Below are 15,732 nucleotides of genomic sequence, written 5' to 3'. Positions count from 1 at the left end.
GATACAAATCTAAGCCGTGCTAAATACATGAGGATCCATCCGCATTCCTAGGAATGATTACAAACGGGTATAGGTTATTACCAGGTATGTCATAAGTAAGCGAAAGTCCGGTCTAGGTGTTAAACTTGTTGAATCTTCTTTTCCGACGGGTCTATGGGTTCGGGCTGCGTGAGCTCTACACCTTGCTCGGTTTGACCCGAGGGCTTGTTAGGTTTGAGGTCTTCCGGCAGGAGAACTGGTGATGCTTGGACATTAGCTGCGACATCCCATAAACAACATCTAGACTTACTAGCGCGGTCAATGGCAACGGGAAGCCCACGATGGCGCCCGCGAACCATGATGATGATCACGACTATCTTCGATACTGGTCCGAAAGCCCCAGAGAAGCCGAAGTTTTCGGTCGGAATACCCAGCGTCAAGCCAATGCCACCGAAGGCTGACACGAGCTCGAACACTATGCCCAACCAATCAAAGTCAGCCCTGTCAAACCGGGTACAGCGCATACATTGTGACTTGCCTATACGGAAGATGTTGAACCACGGTGCATTTGAGTCATCCATGATCTTCGAGCGCTCGATAATGCAAATCGCGAAGATGGCGAATACGAGCCACCAAATGTCGAACGCAAGCTGCCGCCGCAAGTGCCAGCCAAAGTACTTGCCGATACGTTCGCGACGCGGCTGCTTCTCGTCGAGGTTCGGCTCCTCCTCTTCGTCCTCTGGCGCAGCTTCGAAAACGCCTAGACTCTTCTCTTCGTACCTGGCAGTATAAAGTGCGTCAGGGGACCCCTACTGACTGAGATTACCGACACTAACACGTTGGTAGAGCGAATACTCAATGCGACCTATCAAACTTCAGCTTCGAACATCAATTTCGACGCTGGGGGTATACGTACTGGATAGATGGCGATGTACATCATAATGATGCACAAGAACCTGCGAGCACTGTCAGAGCGTGGATCTTTGAAGGAGGGCAAAAAATGCGTACTGGAAGGACGGCGCAAGCGAAGCAATCGAGACGATCGGGAACCCAGAGGCACGAACGGCGAACGACTGGAACAGTCCGGCTACAACCCTCGTCCAGGGCGGAAGCGACTCCGTAACATCCAGTCCAATGTCGAGCACAATGAAGCATATCAACTCCGAGATGCTGTTTCGGGGGAAATTGCGTGAGGATCTATCGTGTGAGTGTAGTGATTGGCAACATACGTGAAGAACACCAGTGTAGCGACAAGGTACCACGTCACATGGGACGGGAAGAGATAGAGGAAGCAGCTGTTGATACATTAGTATCAGGCGTTTCCCTTAATGAATCGTGGCACTCACCGACGGGGATGGTCGAGTAAGAAATCAAGCGCAAGGTCTCTCGCTGAGCCCGCTTTGACAAACTTCGTATACAGCCAACTTCAATACATCATTGTTAGCTCCTCTGCTGCACTTAGGTGGTATCGGTGGCTTACATCACGAAACGCAAGCTTGATGGAAAGAATGTGAATGAACAGAGCATCACAAGCCTGATGTATATCTTCGCACTCACAAGATTGGCTGTTCGACAACGGCGTGCGAGTTAGCGTCAACATTTCTTGCAGGTCAAACGGTACACTCACCAAACCATGGTTTCCAGCGAGGATGGCGAAAAGGAGTGCAACTACATGTATGCGATCAGATCTTTCCGAACTGACTGAGCGGAAAACATATGACCGTACATATCATTAGATACGCCTTTTGGAAAGGAACCATGCCCCTGAACCAACACGTTAGAAAGTGCTCCGCAAGAGAGCAAGGACTAAGATCTCACTGATCGACTAAACTCATTCCGCCCCCCGTATAGGCCCCGACGATCTGGCTAGTGGGCGTGAGTAACATTTGCAGCAAAAGTGCACGCTCGTTGACCTACAAAAGTGTGAACCTGAGTGTGACCCGTCAGCTTCGGCATCCCTGCATGCGAACTGCAAGAACGCACCATGATTTATTCACAAGCCGGGGCTGAGCCGCGAATACGCCGTCGTAGGTATGACCTGTCGATAACCAAGGAGCGATCAAGATGAAAGAGAGCATCTGCGTCCCGATGAAGTACTATCTTTGGTTGAGGCCCCGCGCATGAATCCTTTTGAACCGCATGAACTCACCAGTATGACGATATAGCTTAGAAGCCGCAACGCGTGGTATCTGAACAAAATAGAAACGGTCAGCACTCAGCATATGAAACTCACAGTAGATGTACTCGCTCGATTCCACCGAGCTCCTCAAGCTGCTCGTCCGATAACTCTTCCGTATGGAAGTCACTATTTCGGCCAATCACCAAGTCTTTCAGGTTATCGCCAAGCCACCTCAACTCCTTAGACGCCGCGCGTTCCCGGACGGTCATCTTTGTGAGGCGACTGTATAGCTTCGGGGAGTACCATTGAAGGAACCGCTTGGCCAGAGACACCGGGCCAGGGAAGCCGCCAAGACCCTGGTCTTTATTGCGCTGCCCTAGTGTTGCTGGGCCCGAAGGCTGGTCATACTGCTTCGGTGGAACGATGATGGTGCGGCGACGCGGCACGGGTACACCTGCAGACTAAAGGTAAGCAATCTGGCTCTAGATCAGATGCAGAGGGCCTGACCTGGACGCCGCCGAACAGTGCCCACATCACCAATAGACTGCATATAGGGCGCGCCCCACTGCACACGCCCGCTCCCCATGGACGTCGGCGACTGTGGCAACGGCATAGCTCCCGAGCGCGGCGACGACGTGAACGACTGCGCGTCCGCGATAACTTTCCCCCGCTCACCCGACTCGCCGGTGTACATCGTCGGGTCCTCCGAGGGCGACACGCGCAACGGCGACTCGACGTCGATACGGATACGCGAGCTCGAGCGCGACTGCGTCAGCTTGTGCTCCTTCGCATTCGCATCTGGGCCTCCCTCATCGCTGTCTCCCGTGCCGAGGGCAATACCGAGCCCGACGCCAGTGGTAGCGCCGCCGGCTAGGGCGGCTCCGATTCCATCGGACGCCTGGATGCCGCGGCTGCCGTGTTGCGCGTGCTTCTCCGACGCGCCTGCCTCGGGATGCCATAGTGGAACAGAACGGCCCACGCCTGCCACGAGTTTCGATACGCGGTCGCGCATCGACTGGAGCACGGTCTTCTCCCGGTGTCTCTGGATGATGTGCTGTCGGAAGTAGCGCAAGCGGACCAGAACCATGACCCAGGCGACGATGGTCTGTGGACGCCGTTCAGCATATTGGCGCGTGGTTTGGAGAATATGGACGTACGATGTCACCCATGACCATGAGGACTAGGAGTATGACCTGCTGGAAGACCGTGAGAGTGCTCAGGTTGACGGTCGCCAGCCCCGTCACGGTCAGTGCTGAATAGCACAGAAACACGCAGTCGATGAAGGCTATCGAGAAGAACGTCAATATCTCTGTCACACGACATGATCTGTATCGTGCTCAAGACTCGGCATAGCCAACCCTCTCCCGCGCAAACTTTCAGCATAATACGGTCCTCTTGACAAGCGGAAATTGGCTGACCATCGAACCACGAGACGACCACTTCATCTGCCGCCTCGATGGACGCGCGTGAGGCAGCCCTGAGCCGCGTGGCTGCAACCCAGTGCTTACTCGATACGTCGAGCTCTTCACTAAGAGTATCGACGTTCCGAGTGAGCAGCAGGTACGTATGACAGTGGTCGTTGGACGTGCAAAATGTGAGCAGCCCGGATCGCGGCATGGCATAGCAGAATTCTGAAGAGGGAAGGGGCGTGGTGGCCTGCAGCGCCACATACCCATTGATCGAAGACTCGACCCACGAACCACACTGACAGAACCATATACCACAGCTGTGTTGGGTCAGACGACCGACAAATTGGACATCGCGCTCGCCAAGAACAACGTTGGCGGTCCTGCGGTCCTGCCCATGCATTCTCCTCTATATCTCCCTCCCCGGCCGTTCCGATAGAATGCGAAGGCTGAAATGGACACTCACGTATGTGGAATTCACCGTTCACTCCATAGAAGATACCAGCCGCAATGAGCGGCACGAAGGTGAAGTAGAGGAGGTGCAGGCGGAAGAAGTTCGCCTCCTCCTCGATCCATTGGCGCAGTCGATCATAGATATCCCAGAGCACGTCGAGTACGGCCATCCGACGGCAGCCTGCGATGAGTGACTAGTGACTTCCCAGCTAGCGCAAGCAGAGAGCCAAGAAGGTGAAGAGGGTCAGAGGCAGGCGGTGCGCAGCCTGCGCGACTTAGAGGGATGAGAAGAGGTCCACACGTGTATATAAAGCCGGTCGCTCGACATATCCCCGAGCAAAGCTGTCAGGGCGGTAACGAGGCCTCATACACGCGGCGAACAGCCGTCGCCGATGAACAAAGTCCCACCCCACAGCTTCTAAGTTGAGACATCAATGAAATCAAATGCTACTACAAAAAGTATATCCGTGATACCCCGGATATATAGTAAGTTGTAAGGACTCATCGCGGAAGCAAACAAAGCTTGATGACGCAGCGCGCAAGCACTGGCCGCAAAAGTTGGGATCTTACTGGAGGGATCTCGGAAGGCTCGATGAACATCCCCGAGGCTGTTTTGGCGACTCAGTCGAAGGTAACGGAAGGGGGACTGGTGCCGCATGCGGCGCGGGGGGCGCCACTGGCAGACGTTGTCCCACACATGTCTAACTTATTCGTCTGCTGCACTATGGCCATGAACTTTGTCTTGAAAGTTGCTGCAGATGCACAGGTCATCTCAAATGAGGACATGTACGTAGCCACAAACGCAAGTACTATGTAGTTTCCAGGGACCAGTACCAGTAATCGTACAAAACCGCAAGCAGTACAGGAATATACGCGTTCCTGATAGGCCATGTGACCGTGTGTCAGAGACGGACCGGCGGCACGGTGACGAAAGAGAGCGGTCGACGCAGGACCCAGGCCAATACACCAAGAGCCCATGTGCCGGAATCCCCGAAAATGGGCCCGAAGGGCCCGGACCTCACATGAAATTTAGGTCGATTTCCCCGAAAATGGGCGTCCTCGGGGCCAACCTGACATCCTGAAAAAGCCCGAAAATGTCCCCTGATGGGCAGGTCTCATCTCATTGGCCCCCGAAAATGGGGATCGCCGGGCCAAGATCAGACCCAGAGCGAGTGAGATTTCGAAATGGGCAGAGGACAGCCGGACTGCCGGAGGTGCCATGTGCCTTTTATAGCATGTCTACCAGTCACCTCGGCGTCTCTGATACCGTCCATTTGAACGCGCACTTACTACTACTAAGTAGCGACTCTAACTTGCTTTCTGACCTCGTATCTAGCCATCAAATTTCTTGTTAGTCGGACAATGAAATGCTTCTTACCCAATTCTAGTTATCGAGTAGTTAGGTGGTCGCCCAGGCCAAATTTCCTCCTCGTCTCTTGTCAGCACTAGTCACCCTACACTATGGTGTCACCTCCGCCTCTACTTCTCAAGGCATACTGTCTACCACCCGACCTCTCTGTGTCTGATCTGCTGCAGTGGCCGCATATCCCTCGACGACCAGGGAGTCGGAAGCACTCGTTACCGCCCTCAGCATGGCTGTCTTCAGATAAACCGACTATCACTGAGGTTCCGGTCGACGAGCTGGTCATTCCATCCTCCAGTATTTGCCAGGCCTTGGAACCTCTCCTGCAGTCAAACAGGAACTCAAAACTCGGCATCTGTTCAGTCCAACACCCCACCAGTGAACGAGACTATCTTCCGTCATGGATCATCCCTGTCTGGAAGGCTGCAGACGAAATGCTTCGGATGCAACAGTTCTGGCGCGAGAGGCTGGTGTGGATTGAGCGGACGGCTAAGGCAGAGAGCTGGACAGAGGACCTACTCCGGACTGCAAAAGAGCACGTCCACAGCACGCCGTGTTCAGCTGGTTGTCTTTCCCTCCAGCGAGGCATGGTCAGTATGGCCCATCTAGCACGACTCCTCCTCTCGGACAGGTGGCTGGACGACGAGGTCCTTGACTGCTTAGGTGACGTCTTTCGTATGGACCTCGATGCACAAGCCATCGACAAGGACACGAGCCTGGTCGCCACCGCACATCTCCGTACCTGTCTCACCAACCCACAGTCTGGCGTGGCTCGCTACTATGCAGACAAGCTTGTCTCGGGGCCCCTCACACGTCTATTCATTCCGTGCAACATCAACAATGTCCACTGGATTCCCGTAGAAGTCGATACTGCGCAGGATACAATCAGTCTTGGCGACTCAAAGCCAGGGATCTCGCACACACACATCCCGACTCTCCTCCGCGAGCTTCGAGGCTGGCTGGACCGCGTCTTTCCTGGTCGTACGTGGACGGTCAACATGACCGCACTGGAGACAGGTCTTCAGCAAGATTCATCATCCTGTGGCATTGCGACTGTCAATGCAATCGAGCGTCGCATCCTTCCAGCTGCTACCAGATGGTCACCCCACGCTCCGGGAAAGGCGCGTGCTCGATACTTTAGCAGATGTGTTGACGCGGGGGCACGCGGGGTATGTGCATTCTTTTCACTGTCACGTATAATAGCTAATATTATCCTTAGGAGAAATCCTCAGACGGGATGGTCAGCGCCACTGCGGTGTCTATGGAGGCTGAGGCGGACACCCTGTCCATGCTCGTGAGCTCCGAGGTTGGCGCAGTGCCTGCAGCACACAGGGGCGAGAGTGGTGATGGCACGCACACTAGCATTCAACCCATGCCGTGCATGCATACCTCAGGGCCATCGCAGAGGAAGCCTGCTGCTCTGCTCTTCTCTGACTTGGTCTCCGACTCTGATACGTCTGAGTCGGAAGCTGAGCTCTCCGAACCCGAGTCTGATGATGACGGCGAAGACCTGGGCTCCCTCCTGCGGTCTCTCAAAGACCGGCGGTCTGTCACGAAGCCGCTGTTTGCGACGTCAAAGATCAGCGTGGAGGTGAAGGTCAGTCACCCTGTCTAGCTTTCGTATCCCTGAGAGCATCGCTGACGCTGACTGCTGCTCTATTGCAGCCTCGACGAGCAGACCCGGAGAGCGAGCCACCGTGGTTCAAGACGGCCCAATTCCGCAAGTTCCAAACCAAGATCAAGGCGGACGACCGGCGCGCGGAGTTCAGCTCGCACGACCGTCTCATCGTGCACTGCTCTCGATGCCTGAAGGTAGTGACCATGCGCGCCCCAAACGATACGACACGATGGAAGGAGCATCGCCTTAGCCGGAAATGTCGCAATGCGAAGGGCGATCAGGCCTTCATCAAGAACTTCTTCCAGACACAGCAGTCAGTCAACGACGCCCAGCGGAAGGCCATCACATCCGTTGCATGTCCAGGACTAGGCTTCTCGCAGGACCACCGCGTTCCAGCCTATCTTGCTCGCACTGCTGTCGAGTCGGGCGGGGCATCTCGCCGCGAGGTTCTCAAGCTAGAAGTCTTGCAAGATCACACTCGATCACGCGCCCGGAACAAGCTCTCGCCGAACCAGATCCACACGCGCGTTCTTGCGCAAGAACGCGCGCAAGCAAAGTGGCTGAACCACCCAACGAACGGTGTCGTGACTTCAGTGAAGTGTCAGAAAAGGGGACAGATTTCATCATCAGGAGAGGTGATACCGTGCTCGGAATGTAACAAGCTCACGCACCTCAAGATCTTTCTCAACGCACTCCGGAAGCCTGCTCCTGCACCGGGAAGAGCGAAGTTCACCCCAAAGGTGTTCCGTAACCCGGTTACGGGAGAAACCTACGTGCGGCACCGCGACGTCCAAGAGCTCATGGAGATGGTATGTACCTGCCACTGCTCGATGTCAGCCATTCTTGCAGTACGAGATGATAACCGTGTGCTCTCCTAAGGATAAGAGCAAGTTCCCTTGGAAAGTGCTTGCCAAGCGGGGTCTTCAAGGACGGTATGATGACCGCCAAGCCTTCATCGGGATGCTCGACACTATCATGCGGGCTGAGGATCGTTTGAGCAAAGGGAAGAAGCTCACGAACATACGATATGATGCAACGTATGATCAGGTATGTACCTTAATGGCGCTGATTTCTCCGCGAGCATATGCCACTCTCCGGGCTGAGTTCGGTGGTCGAGGTGTTCGGAGCATGCGGTAAGCCCAAACAAGCCTAAACCTCTGATGATATTGGCTCACCAAACTGTTGGCACTTATAGGAAGATACGCGCTCGAAATGGCCAGTTCAAGTCTGGAATAGAAGATGCAAACTTCGATGCTGCAGTGGAGTGGGCACGCGCGTTAGGATGGGACGGGCCATTCATCCTTGCCGCTGACGACACGAAGGTCGTCGCAGCCCTACGATCCTTTCATGATGGAGAACAGTGGCGCCTTGGCGGTGTCCATGGTGCTGTGCCCGCATTCTCGAGCTATGAAGAATTGGCGGAGCTAGGGCAGGTGGAACAGGGCGAATTAGCTGAGAAGGTATGACACAACTCGAAGCCTTTGTGACCTCACATTCATCGCTGATGCATTCTATGACAGACACGCGCATGGCACCTCGTGATCCCCGTCATTGGCGTGCCTCCGAAGCTGATAGCAACCATGCCGCTGAAGAGTAGTGTCAGTCGAGCCGAACTGCGAGGCTGGCATGATGAAGTATCGTCCAAACTTGCCTCCCGTGGACTACACACAGTCTCGTACAACGTCGATGGTGTCGAGACCGAGCGAGGCCTCACCCATGATCTGCAACAAGAAGCTGTCGCCGCAGGACGGTCCCGAACTTGGACGTTCAAACATCCCATCGCAGGTCAACCTCAACTCCAGCTTACGGCGGCTCTTCTCGAGAACGGCAAACCGTGCATCATGTCTACTGATGGGAAGCACGCAAAGAAGAACGGGCGCGGGAGCGTAACATCGGGCGCACGCGGTATACCAATCGGACGATACCTCGTGCACTTCGGTCTGCTGAAGCGGATCGCAGAGGGAGAGAACTCACCTCTCATGAAGTCGGATATCGTGGGGGTTGACAAACAAGACGACCGTGCCGCTGCTCGACTCTTCTCCTCCGCCGTCATCGACTACGTCTCCCGCATCCTTCCCGACGAGCTTGGGCTTACGATCTACCTGTTCATCATTGGTGAGATCGTCGATGCGCAGCAAAACCGCGCACTCAACCACTCAGAACGCGTCAAGATGTTATGGCGCGGTCGTTTCTTTTTGGACGGCTGGCGACAGTACATACTCGATCACCCCCTCTACGCTCTTCACACACATTTCCTCTCTCGCGAGCTCTATGATATCCTCTCCATATTCATCAACGCCATGCTACTCCTCATCGTCACTCACCGGGACTACTTCCCCGACGTCCCACTGCTCCACTGGCTCAACTCGACGGAGACATGTGAACATTTCTTCGGATGCGCGCGGAAGATCCAGAAGGACTTCAACTTCGTCGAGTGGCTCCTCATGATTCCGAAGATCTCCATACTCATGGCGGGCGAGCTCCGGAACAAGTTGAAGGGCTCACAAGAGAAGGCCGCGGCAGTTCGTTTCGGCTACCACCACTCATACTTCGACTCTCGTGGCGTGGATCTCGCTAACCTGGCGTTGTTCCCGTCAGACGACGAGATCGAGAAGCTGATCCAAGTCGCACATACTGAGGCCCAGTCCCTCCTCGCAATCGTCGGGATCAACATGCAAGCACTCCCTGTCGTCGATGAGAAGGGCTTCGAGGCGGCGCTGGCTGCCCTATCGAGCGACCCGATTGCGGATGCCTCCCAAGAGGGGCCCGAGGACTCCGAAGATGCCCCACTAGCGGCGCGCCTGGAAGGGCTGCTACGAAGCGACAAGGATGAGTTCTTGCACGGCACTAGCTGCTTAGCTAAGGACGAGGCGATGACGAACCTGGGGATACACGCTACTGCAACTGCGATCCATGACCATCTAAAGCTGTAAGTTGTCCCCCCAGCCAGTGTGTCAAAACATGTTGCTGATGCAGAACACTGTACTTCCAACAGCGCTGATGTGAGTGCCGAGAGTCTGTCTGAGGAAGCGAACGACTTGGCCACATACCAGGCGCATATCAAGGACGTCCTCGCAGCAATCAAGAGCGAGCTCGCAGAGCGGGCTTCTCGAGAGCAGAACGCCTCCGGTGCCGCCCTCAGCAGTTCGTGCGGCGTAGACAAGGAACACCCTACACTTCCGCAGGACGCGCCCAATGCCGCGTCATCGTGTCTTGACTCCGACGCGTCCATTCCCGCTGCCAAGGGCGAAGCGGAGACCAGCGAGGAAAGGCACCGGGAGCCAGGGCATGACAAGAGCCTCGCACAGCTGCTCATCCCGCTGGCATTTGGTACGGCACGCTCCTTCAACTTCAAGATGCTTGTCAGCGAACGGCAACGACATGAGACCAAGGAGGCCACCAGCGCTGTCACATACCGGTATAACAACGCCCTCGCAATGGGGGTGCTCGACTCACTCCGCGGGCCAGGGGATGAGTTGTCGCCTGCAAGTGCTACGTCGTCGTCGACTCGTGGAGATAGTAACAAGCTCAAAGCCGCACTGGTCTCTCAGATCACCCGCGTGCTCTCGGCCGAGCGGGCGTTCGGGGTTGCAGGAGTGAAGGACGATGGTCGTGCTGAGGCGTCGGGCATTGAACGCAAGACGCGATGGGAAGGTGCCTCGACGGAGGTGAAGAAAGCGGGGAGAGAGAGCGCCGTAGCCGCCGCAGTCAAAGCAACAGGTGAGAACAGTCGCCTGCTTCGAGCCGGCTGGGAATATTTGCTAATCATGCACCTGTCCACGAAGCTGGAGCAACGTCCGGTGCTCATGCGGCGAGAAGCGCAGTCTATCGTGAAATGGAAGCAAAGATGCCATACCGCTTTATGTCCGGTGGAATATCTCCATTCCACCCCCTTCGCCATGGTTCCTGGGTCATAGTTTGCAAGGCGAGCAAGCTCTACATCGGAGAGGGTGAGTATCTGTATGGTCTTCTCGAAATCTCGCGTACTCACCTCGTTTTGGACGGAATAGTGATGGTATTGTACGTGAAGGGCGGGGGAGCACGCCCGACACATAACTATGCTGAAACTTGCGATGATGTCGCGAAGCTGTCACGTCTAGTCGTGCTGATATACTCGGTGCTAGGTGACACACTTCTCTCCCCCCTGACGGTCTCTGTTCCGAGCGGATCCGCACCCGATTCGCCCACATTTCTATACCTGCATCAAGAGAACCTCGTCGTCTCCATGGACGCCCACTGTCCAAGAGCTGTCGAAAGGAGGATCAGTCTCCATCCTGGGCTATCCATGCTCACAGTGAGCACCCAGCTTGTCGACATGTTCCAGCAGCTGGAACGCTACTCGGACACCTTCTGCAAAGCCACCGACGGGCTGTTCAAGGAGATGCGGAAGCGGAAGAAGCACACGGATACGGAGAGCCTCGAGCCCTTGCCCGGGCCAGTGAACGAGACAGACGCGGGTTTGAAGGGCAGTAGCTCGGCATCGAAACGGCGGAAGATGTAGTATCATAGATCTCGCATCTCGTTTGTGTCGTATGGACAACGAGCTAGGGCCCCGATGCGATACGAACACGTCTAGGAATGTTTATGTCTGCGAAATCCGAGTGTGCACATATATTTGGATGTTACATGCCCGAAAACCCCGAATCCGGCGTAGCCGGCCGCAACTCGCATGAAAATCCCCGAAATTTGGCTCATTTTGGACCCCCGAAAACGACCCAAAATGGGCTTTCGCCGGATGTGAGCTCTTGGTGTATTGGCCTGGGTCCTGTCGACGCTGGTCGACGTGGTCCCGAGTCGGAGCTTCCGAGGACGAAGAGTCGTCTCCCTTCGTCGCCAACCGAGCTCAGCGGCAACACTCTCCTCCTGAGAACTACCCGAAGACTCCTGTGCTTCATACGCCAGCTGGGTCTCTAGAGCACTACCTGCTTTTGGCGGGATTGCTCATTCGCGTCGGCCTCCACCTCCTCAAGTTCCCATCCGCCACGCTCCAACCCACGTAGTAGAGGCGGCGCCCTTCGGAGTACTCCTGCCCTTTGACTATGGCGAGTAGCTCTGCATCTATGCTGGACGAAGCGATACGAGTCGTCGTGACTCCTTCCCAAGCATCCTACTTCGCGGGGGAGCCTTTCTCGGTCACTATCACCTTCACCAACACCCGCACTCCCGAAGCTCCCACCGCCCCCCGCTCCGCCTCTCATGCGCATAGGCGTGGCGCACACTCCATCAGCTCTGTTCCACTAGCGCGACCGCCTACGTCTCCAGGAACCCCGCGCACTGTTGTACCTGTATTCCCCTCACGCGCGAATGGCGAGGGCGGCTCTACACGAAGGAAGGGGCTCATAGGTCGCGGCCTTCAGAGCAAGTCGACGGACGAACCCCCATCCGCGGAGGTGCTCAGGAAGAGGCTGCTGGCATGCAGGTCGCTCTCGGTCACTCTGTCTCCGCACGAACTGCCGTCGCAGAATCCATCTGGCGACTCGATCTCTCCCTCTAGTCTCGCCTCGTCTCCCGCCAATACTTGTGAGTGTTTGGCTTTTTACGGCTTTGAAGTGCGGCCGAGGACGGGCTATGTAGTACTTCCGTACATGATTGGGTAAATGACGGCCGCCATGTCTGATCTATGTGACATAAAGGCACACTAGGAGGTCGTCATTTACCGAAGAAACGAGACGACTAAATGCCAGTGTTGCTCGCACTGGGGTGGCGACCCGCGCCACCAAGTTCTGGTGGGTGCTGTTAGCAACTCGAGCTCAGGCCCTCCCACGGGGGACCTCACCACCCCCCCCTCACACGATGTTCCAGCCTCCCTTCGGGAGGAATGATTGACTGTCTTCCACCCGAACGTGAGGCTGGTTCGCGAGCACATTTTCGTCTGAAGGTTTTGATAGTTGGGGGGCTACCTGGTCTACATCCACGTCTTTCAATTTCGATCTGACATCCCCGTCTTCCTGCAGCGCCTGTTTCAGGCCCGTCGTCCGCCCGCATTATTGCACCTCTGGCCAGGTCACCTTCTCTCCCTCCCAATCACCCACACGCACGTAAGAACTCTATTCTAGACGGCCAACTACAACTGCAAGATCTCCGCCCGCCACCCTCGCCATCATCTTTCTTGTCTACGCCGAACCCATCGACTTCCACATTCTCGCTTTCCCTCGACCCAATAGCGGAAGCAGGCTCAATATCCCCCGGGCCTCCTGCGACACCCTCCTTCCCATCACCCATACCCGGCTCAGACATCCCGAACATTCGAACCCACATACCCACCGCCGGTCTCGCCAACCCGCCGAAGAAGACCAATGGAACACACCTATACCCCTCCGCTGCACCCCGCGAGCCACCAAGACGTCCTTCGCAGCTCCTCGGACACGGCCCCCCACCTGCCTCCACATCTACCGCATACCTCAAGCCTCCGCGCACCGCGTTCTCCTCCACATTCCCTGTATCAAATACCGAACTTATTCTCTACGCCTACGCGCAGCTACTCGGAACCCTCACACTCACGCCGCTTCCGGATGCGAATGCGTCCCCCGAGCAAGGACGTGCGCTTACTCAGCTCCGCTCGCAGCTGCTCAAGCGCAAGGCCGTCGGTGGCGGCAGCATGGACATCTCGTCCTCGCTCAGCGCGCAGTCCCTCGGACCTGGTGGGGGTCGCCCTGGGCGGCGAGGTTCGCACGGACGCTCTTCCTCAGTGTCGGGCGGGCTGCTGTCCATGCTCTCGCCGACGTCTCTGGTGGCCTCGCAGAGCCAGCAACCCTTCGTGCCTGGACATCGCGCGCGGACATCCTCGGTGTTCTCGCTCTTCTCAAACGGACAGGGTCCGCCGACGAGTCGATCTGCCGGGGTAGGTTTGGGGTTAGGCACCCCGCTGCCGGAAGAGGACGAGGTGGACCCGGACATGCCTCTCCCCACGCTCGAGGTACAGCCGTCTATGCTCGCCGTGGACCTCAGCCTAGGACCGGGGGAGTCGCGGACATGTGAGTTTATTTGCTTGAGGGTAAGGTTGTGTTAACTAAACACCTTGTTTAGATACATACACCCTGGTCCTGCCGGAAAACTTACCGCCGACATTCCGCGGGCGTGCACTCAAGTTCTCATACCAGTTTACCCTGGGTGTTTGCCGTGCCGGGTCGGCAGCTTCTGGGACTGGGTCATCGAGCAGTAGCAGAGTCATGAAGGTGCCAATACGAGTGTACAACAATGTGTCTGGTGAGCGACTTTGCGCTGTGAGCTTCCATTCGCTAATGAGGACCGTTAGTGAGTAGACCGGTGAGAGCGTACGACATGCTTTGGCCCGTGATTGCACAGCGCGGGCCTCTGCCGCCGGGGAAAGTTGTCGAGGAACCCAAGGACGCACCGAAGCGCGCTGATCCTCGGTCTTCCCCGCGTCCAGGTCAGTCTCGATCGATTCTGCTGTCGTGCGTACGCTGAATGCCCTATTTTAGGTGTATACACTCCTGGGTCGTACGAAGACTTGCAAGAGTACGCGCGCAACCTTCTCGCGTCGTTCCCGGATCCCAAGGCGACGGGGGTGCGGATCAAGCTCCCCATAGAGGCCATCCAGTCTTCGCGGAGTGCCGGACTTGACCGCGAGCTGGAGGACGAGCTCGACAGTCCCACAGCTTGCCGACAAGCCGTCGAGATCTTAACGCGCAATCCCAAGAAAGGTATGTTGCTGTTACCTGATGAACCCTGGCGCGTCCGCTCATACGCCGCATAGCGTCATACGATGTCACCAAAGACGGCATCAGGGTCGCGGTGCTCACCTTCCCCAAGACCGCATACCGGCTCGGCGAGACAATTCTGGGCGTCGTCGAAACGAACGAGCGTGCGAGCCGTGCGCGCGTGCTCAAGGTACGCACACCCCTTCCCCGCCTTCACTACATACCGTGGGACGGCCCTGACCAAGCATGTATGGCGCAGCTGTCCGCGATGCTCGAAGCGCACGAATCGCTGCCGAGCAGCCTGGCTTCCCCAGCGCTGTCTCGGCACATGCGCCGTGTGCACGCGGAGCACCATTCGTGCTTCATGCCCGCGACGCTGCGCACGACGTTCTCGCTGGACATTCCCCCGGACGCGAGCCCGGCGTTCCAAGCGTCTTTGAACGATCCGAGTCTCGGCGGGGCGTCGCGCCCCGGAGGGCTGGAATGGAAAGTCCGGCTGTGTCTGCTGGTCGCCATTGCGTCGCCGACTGCGCGCGAAGGCGCGGAGGGTGTGCGCTTGCGGCAGCTTGTACGCGACGGTTCGAAGGGACAGTGGGGCTCATCCTGGAAGGCGACAGAGAGCATTGCGCCTCTCGAGCGCCCGGGACCCCCTTCGGTCACGTCCTCACCAACTACTCCGGTGGCGAACGGAGAGCTCACCGCGGGCACTGCAAGTACGGCGATGTCATGGATGTCGTACTTCGCGTCTTCAATCCTGGGACCGGCCACTGCAGGCTACCACGACGGGGACGAAGACCTAGAGGAAGAGGCGGAGGACGAGGTGGGGCCGGAGGAGGCGTGGAAGGATGTGAAGGTGGAGATGGTTGAGTGCGAGGTGCCGGTGAGGGTGTGGCCTGGGAATACGGCGTTCAAGGCGACCGACATTGTGTTCGACGTTTGAGCAGAGCAAACACAAATGTGTATGTCTCTATTGCATCGTGGGCGCAGTGAGCTGAGCTGACCATACGACGTGCTCCATTCTATAGTGCGGAGCTCACGCGTGCTCACCTGCGCTCACGCGGGCGCACTTGAAGCATTTGCGCGTCTACCTGGGCACATCAAGATCGATCATTGGGACCGCGGCGCGGGGCCGA

The 15,732-nt window shown here is 56.8% G+C and overlaps 4 protein-coding genes across 4 annotated transcripts; 3 read left to right on the top strand and 1 right to left on the bottom strand.

The window, feature by feature from the left end:
• Nucleotides 1–13: 13 nt before the first annotated feature.
• Nucleotides 14–4,191, bottom strand: TRAVEDRAFT_26032 (TrkH-domain-containing protein). Its single transcript, XM_008033710.1, has 20 exons — nucleotides 3,971–4,191; nucleotides 3,256–3,383; nucleotides 2,606–3,203; nucleotides 2,228–2,552; nucleotides 2,129–2,168; nucleotides 1,963–2,075; nucleotides 1,897–1,908; nucleotides 1,798–1,845; nucleotides 1,706–1,743; nucleotides 1,607–1,647; nucleotides 1,537–1,544; nucleotides 1,460–1,474; nucleotides 1,326–1,403; nucleotides 1,209–1,274; nucleotides 988–1,149; nucleotides 896–935; nucleotides 816–844; nucleotides 518–759; nucleotides 290–454; nucleotides 14–235 (listed from the first exon to the last, which is right to left on the bottom strand). The coding sequence occupies exons 1-20, from the start codon at nucleotides 4,125–4,127 to the stop codon at nucleotides 120–122; spliced, it is 2,421 nt and encodes an 806-aa protein (XP_008031901.1). The 5' UTR covers nucleotides 4,128–4,191; the 3' UTR covers nucleotides 14–119.
• A 3,668-nt stretch (nucleotides 4,192–7,859) lies between these two features.
• On the top strand, nucleotides 7,860–8,296 carry TRAVEDRAFT_79350 (uncharacterized protein; the record flags this gene model as incomplete). Its single annotated transcript, XM_008035070.1, has 2 exons — nucleotides 7,860–8,071; nucleotides 8,134–8,296. Coding segments are annotated over 2 exons (375 nt in total), but the record flags the coding sequence as incomplete, so codon positions are not given.
• Nucleotides 8,297–8,926: 630 nt separating this feature from the next.
• Nucleotides 8,927–9,622, top strand: TRAVEDRAFT_86465 (uncharacterized protein; the record flags this gene model as incomplete). The annotated part of the gene is made up of 1 exon (XM_008035069.1): nucleotides 8,927–9,622. A coding segment is annotated over one exon (696 nt), but the record flags the coding sequence as incomplete, so codon positions are not given.
• A 2,355-nt stretch (nucleotides 9,623–11,977) lies between these two features.
• TRAVEDRAFT_42475 (Rgp1-domain-containing protein) lies at nucleotides 11,978–15,539 on the top strand (the record flags this gene model as incomplete). Its single annotated transcript, XM_008034054.1, has 7 exons — nucleotides 11,978–12,458; nucleotides 12,893–13,912; nucleotides 13,965–14,144; nucleotides 14,194–14,328; nucleotides 14,381–14,602; nucleotides 14,656–14,789; nucleotides 14,859–15,539. The coding sequence occupies 7 exons, from the start codon at nucleotides 11,978–11,980 to the stop codon at nucleotides 15,537–15,539; spliced, it is 2,853 nt and encodes a 950-aa protein (XP_008032245.1).
• Nucleotides 15,540–15,732: the final 193 nt, after the last annotated feature.

The sequence above is a fragment of the Trametes versicolor genome (genome assembly GCF_000271585.1).
Source record: "Trametes versicolor FP-101664 SS1 unplaced genomic scaffold TRAVEscaffold_1, whole genome shotgun sequence".
Lineage (NCBI taxonomy): Eukaryota > Fungi > Basidiomycota > Agaricomycetes > Polyporales > Polyporaceae > Trametes > Trametes versicolor.
The sequence above is the reverse complement of the archived record's forward strand: the minus strand, read 5'-3'. Positions and strand labels throughout refer to the sequence as shown.

Excerpts from the sequence above, each read along its gene's own strand:
- TRAVEDRAFT_26032 (XM_008033710.1), bottom strand. The coding sequence starts at position 4,127 with ATGGCCGTACTCGACGTGCTCTGGGATATCTATGATCGACTGCGCCAA. Across the intron at positions 2,553-2,605 it reads CACTGTTCGGCGGCGTCCAG|GTGTACCCGTGCCGCGTCGC; the intron begins GTCAGGCCCTCT and ends TTTAGTCTGCAG. Across the intron at positions 845-895 it reads TGTACATCGCCATCTATCCA|GTCGCATTGAGTATTCGCTC; the intron begins GTACGTATACCC and ends GAAGTTTGATAG.